The 5322-nt window shown below is 36.8% G+C and overlaps 1 protein-coding gene across 1 annotated transcript; it reads left to right on the plus strand.

The window, feature by feature from the left end:
- The first annotated feature begins 805 nt into the window (after positions 1 to 805).
- On the plus strand, positions 806 to 4642 carry LOC143438796 (olfactory receptor 8B3-like). The gene has a single exon (XM_076924484.1). The coding sequence runs from the start codon at positions 833 to 835 to the stop codon at positions 1760 to 1762; it is 930 nt and encodes a 309-aa protein (XP_076780599.1). The 5' UTR covers positions 806 to 832; the 3' UTR covers positions 1763 to 4642.
- The last annotated feature ends 680 nt before the right edge of the window (positions 4643 to 5322 follow it).

A 5322-nucleotide genomic window follows, 5' to 3' on the forward strand; every position in this document is an offset into this window, starting at 1 on the left:
TGAACTAATTTGTAAGTACCATAGCAACAAAGCCTAATCTCTTGGGAAAATACTTGGGGGACATAAGCCCTTTAATTTTTAATCAGGTACTGGAGAAGACGAATCATAAAATCCTCTTGGGTCATTACCAAGTGGCTCTTGTGACATCAGTAGACGCTGTTTATCAACCATTATTATAAAGACAGAATTATCTGAAAAAGTACCACCTGAAATCATGAACCAGGACTCATGACTGCTAAGAATATAAAAGAAAGAGGGTTCTGAATTTTCCAGTCGAAAATTAATTTCCCTCATCTCTGAAAATCCAAACCAGGTAACAACAGAAAATATTTTTTTCTGTACTATTCACCTTAACAGCTCCTCCATGCTGTTTGCACTTGCCCTATTTTGAGAGCGCAGAAGAGTCAGTAATGTCACTTGTCCAGTACTGAAGTAGAAATGTAAGTATTGGATTGGATGGGTGCATGATTTTCTTTCCCCTAACTACAACCCAGGAGCACAGTGAGGCTTGGATGTGCCTTGTCTCTTCTCTTTTGAAAGTATAACTGAGCCTGAAGTGGGAGACTGATAATCAAGGTAGAAGTAGACCGAGGCAAACAAAGGCAATAATGGTCCTTGCTTCCTTGAATATTATTCCCAAAATATATTTATGATTATTTCTGTACAATAACTTTCATAAAATGTTGTAAACAAAGGCACAGAGAATTCTGTGTTTGAAATTATCTTTCTATTTTTGCTCTTAGTCTTACATTAATGTGATAGATTGATGGATGTTGGGATTTCATTTTAATGCTATATTTTTACTGTTCTTACAGATATGACCTAGAGAAAAATGGCTTTAGGAAACACCTCTTCAGTGAAAGAGTTCATCCTGCTGGGCTTGACACAGCAGCCAGAGCTCCAGCTGCCTCTCTTCTTCCTCTTCTTGGGAATCTATGTGGTCTCCATGGTGGGGAACCTGGGCTTGATTGTTCTGATTGTGTTGAATCCTCACCTGCACACCCCCATGTACTACTTTCTCTTCCACCTTTCCTTCACAGATCTCTGCTACTCCTCTGTCATAATCCCCAGAATGCTGGTGGGTTTTGTGAAGCAGAACATCATCTCTCATGCTGAGTGCATGACTCAGCTCTTTTTCTTTGCTTTCTTTGTTATTGATGAATGTTTCATTTTGACAGCAATGGCCTATGACAGATATGCTGCCATCTGTAAGCCATTGCTTTACCATGTCACCATGTCTCTTCAGGTCTGCCACTTGATGATGATGGGTGTGTATTTGATGGGCTTTGCAGGTGCCATGTCCCACATAGTTTGCATGCTGAGGCTCACCTTCTGTGATGGCAACATCATCAATCACTATGTGTGTGATGTACTTCCTCTCCTTAAACTCTCCTGCACAAGCACTTCCATCAATGAGCTGGTAGTTTTCATTGTTGTGGGTGTCAATGTAATAATACCTAGCCTGACTCTCTTTGTTTCTTACACCTTAATCATTTCTAACATCCTCAGGATCCATTCTGCTGAAGGTAGGTCAAAAGCCTTCAGTACCTGTGGCTCCCATGTGATAGCTGTTTCTCTTTTCTTTGGAGCTGCAGCCTTCATGTATCTTAAGCCTTCTAGTGCATCTATGGATGAAGATAAAGTATCTACCATCTTTTATACTATTGTGGGTCCAATGCTGAATCCTTTTATCTACAGTTTAAAGAATAAAGATGTCCACCTTGCACTAAGAATAATGTTGATGAAAAGGAGGTTTACCTAAGTAGAATCTTTATTTGTTTTGGAACTAAGTCTTATTTTCTGTGAGGTTTACTTTTTAAAAAAATTGGTAGGAGTAGTAAATAATTGACATAGGATTAGCTTGCATTCATGAGTTTCTGGATTTGACCCACAGTTTTTTAAGCCGACAATGACAGGAACCAAAATAACAAATATTTTCAAACACTATGGAATTGTGTAGAATTCCATAGTGTACACAGATTCTACACAGAATTGTCTAGAATCAAAGTTAGGTAACATTTGCAAAATTAAATAAATTATGGAGGAAATTTCAGAAGTAAAGATAGTAGACAGTGAGACATGATTAATGGAGTATCCTTTTAGTGAAGAGACAATATTTTGTCTGTCATTTTTTAAAATATTCATATCTTTTTCAGCATTAAAACTGGATAAACATATAAGTGCAGCAAATTACCAGTAGAGTAGCCTTAGAAATTACCATATTTCTCCTTGGAAATCACGCTCATTTGAATACAATAGACTTGATATTATCTTCAGAATTATCAAAATCAAGAGATTTATTTAAGTGCACATGTTTATTTTATTATTTTGTCATGTGTGCTTGGGGACATTACAACCCTACTCTCTTTCATGGGAGGCAAGTGTCCTATTATTGAGATAAGTCTTAATCACCACTGCAACTAGGGATATTTACAAGTTTTATGTAGCTATCTCAGAGACAGTGTCTCACTACTTTGGTTAGGAACTTCTGGGATGAATTAAAGATGATTTCATTGTACATGCTCCTTAGTTTCTCAAAAGGCTGAGGTAAAGAGAGAAAATGAATGCCCATTTCTCATTGATCTTTAATCATTGTCTTAAAGTAGTTTGGTAAAGAGGAGTTGATGAGTCTGTTTTGACTCCAGTGCTCTGAAATAGTAATTCATAACATTTAAGATAAACAAACCTATAGTAGGTTTTCCCCACATTGACCTGAGGGCCCGTATATGAATATAAGGACCTAGTATGTCTCCAATTAAGAATTTGACTAAGCAAGTTTACTATGTGATGGATAAGTTTATATTTTAAGTATAACTTAGAGTGATCAAGAGATCTATGAAACAAAATTTCCTCTTGCCCGAAAGCCCCAATGGTTTCAGGACAGATGGAGGCTTATGGAATGTTAAGGGTCATTCTTGTACATTTTTAAAGAAACTGTTGTTCATCACAATAATGGTCACAATGTGAACCACTGCTTCTGCTTTTGTAAACAAAGCTTGTTTGTTCAAGAAAACCATGAAAACTGCCTGTCATAAGTTTTCTCAGTGCTATGATTGCACTTAGACATGGTTGTACTTAGGCAAAGATACATATGTATGTAAAAGTAATGTACTCTCCTGATTTCAGTATGCATGTCTGTACACAGATGGGATGTAACCTTATGTTTGAAACTGCCTTTAGTAACTCCTGTCTTTCATGCCTTGGTGCTACATCATTGAAATCTTGACTCCCAGGAATAAGCTGGCCAAATACTACTGAATAAAAACCATTTTTTGTTTGTTTTTGTTTTTTGTTTCTTGTCAGACTGGTGAATATCCCAGGCCAATAACATTTTGATGTCCCAATAACAGATGAGTCTACAGCTGAAGCTGCCAATTTTTGTGATGTTCTTTGGGGACATGAAGGCTTCCATTTTGGGGCCTGGGATATATCTGAGGGACCCAGTGCTTTCTGAAACCATTAGTAGTTTCTCTATGACTAGAATATGAAATAGTAGTACCTACTAGCCTTTAGTTGTGTAGTTAATAATCCGGTCTGCAGCACACATTTAGTGGAATTGGGAGGAAGCTGAGTCTGGTCTTAATTTTCAAATCCTCTGGATTTTCAGGCAGCCTGGATACTGCTCACCCCCATTGTTTGGTTCTCTGAGGACTCCTACCATGGGGTCTGAAAAATTGGGAGGTTTTGCCTTGAGGGAATCACAGAAAAGCTGTGATGAAACTTGTCTGTTGTGTATGTGAATGAAGGTAGCCATCAAATATTTGTTTTTGTATGGTGTACTCTGACTTTATGAGCTTTCCTTTTAAATTTCTGTTTGATGGACTTGTGTTTTCTTGCATACTAATGAACTTGTGGTGTTGAGTGGATTGAACATTCTGTTAAGTATTGTTCTTGAGATAATTAAATAATGTGTGGAAAGCTTCGACTGCAGGTTTTCAGGTGTATTTTAGGTATGGATAATATTAAAATGTTTTGTGCTCTCTTTTTTTTTTTTATTAAAAAGGTAGTGCAGGGGCACCTTCTCCACCAAGTCCCAATAATGGTTGTTTAAAAGATTCCTCCAAAATTCTGTCCTGTATCAGGTGTTTCACTTGGCTTTGTGACAAGGAGAGAAAAACATAATAGCACAGCAGAAGACACTGTGTGCTTTAAAATAGCTAAGCGGTAGATTAATCCCAATGAGGATAATTGCATCTCTATCTATCTATCTATCTATCTATCTATCTATCTATCTATCTGTCTCATCCATTTATTGATTTCATTTAACTCATGGAGACTTTTGTTGAAGTATGAACTTTATCTCAAGATTTGTAAGAGTATTGTGTAAACTACTTTTTAATGTCATTGTACAGTGTTAAAATTTTTGTGGAGAAATTAGCGAAAGAACTGAAAGAGCTGAAGGGGTTTGCAACCCCATAGGAAGAACAACAATATCAACCAACCAGAACCCCCAAAGCTCCCAGGGACTAAACCATCGACCAAGGAGTATACACAGAGGGCTTCAGCTGCATATGTAGCACAGGATGGCCTTGTTGGGCATCTGTGTGAGGAGACGCCCTTGGTCCTGTGAAGGCTTGATGCCCCAGTGTAGGGGATTGTGAAGGTGGGGAGGTGGGAGTGGGTAGCTGCGAGAACACCCTCTTCAAAGCAGTGGGAAGAGGGATGGGAAAGGGGATGACTGAGGTGTAAGGGGTAAACGGGAAAAGGGGATAACATTTGAAATGTAAGTAAAGAAAATATCCAATAAAAAACAAACAAACAAACAAAAAACCAAAAAAAAAAAAAATCAAAACAAAAATTGCAAAATGTCTTAGAAAAAGTTAACAGAAACTTATAACAAAAGTGTTGATTGTTGAAAATTTATACATAGGTAATAATCATTTACTACAAAATTATATATGCAACTTGAATTCAACTCTTGATTTTGTTAAATAGACGTTTTAAAAGAACAACTGTGTAACCTCACCACCATCTTGATTAAAGTGACTATGTGGTATAAACCAACTAAGGTATCAACAACAGTTCTCTAAGGTATTTCACAGTAGGATGGGTGCTTGTTTGATAAATCTTGTCCTATAAATGAAAATAACAGATGAGGACAAAATCATAAAAACTGACTTTATGGAAGACAGAGTTTAAAAACAATAAATTTTTAAAAAGAGATTAAAACTCCACCTATATGCATTTATATAGAAGGATTAAAAATAAAAATGAAAGCTTTCCAGGTTGAAGGCTATAGATAGATAATTGTCTCTTTTACCGTTGCAGTGTTCTTTCCTATAATACCTGAGCAACCAGTAAAATTTGAGAAATCACATTAAT

This window comes from Arvicanthis niloticus, chromosome 26 (assembly GCF_011762505.2).
Source record: "Arvicanthis niloticus isolate mArvNil1 chromosome 26, mArvNil1.pat.X, whole genome shotgun sequence".
Classification (NCBI taxonomy): Eukaryota; Metazoa; Chordata; class Mammalia; order Rodentia; family Muridae; genus Arvicanthis; species Arvicanthis niloticus.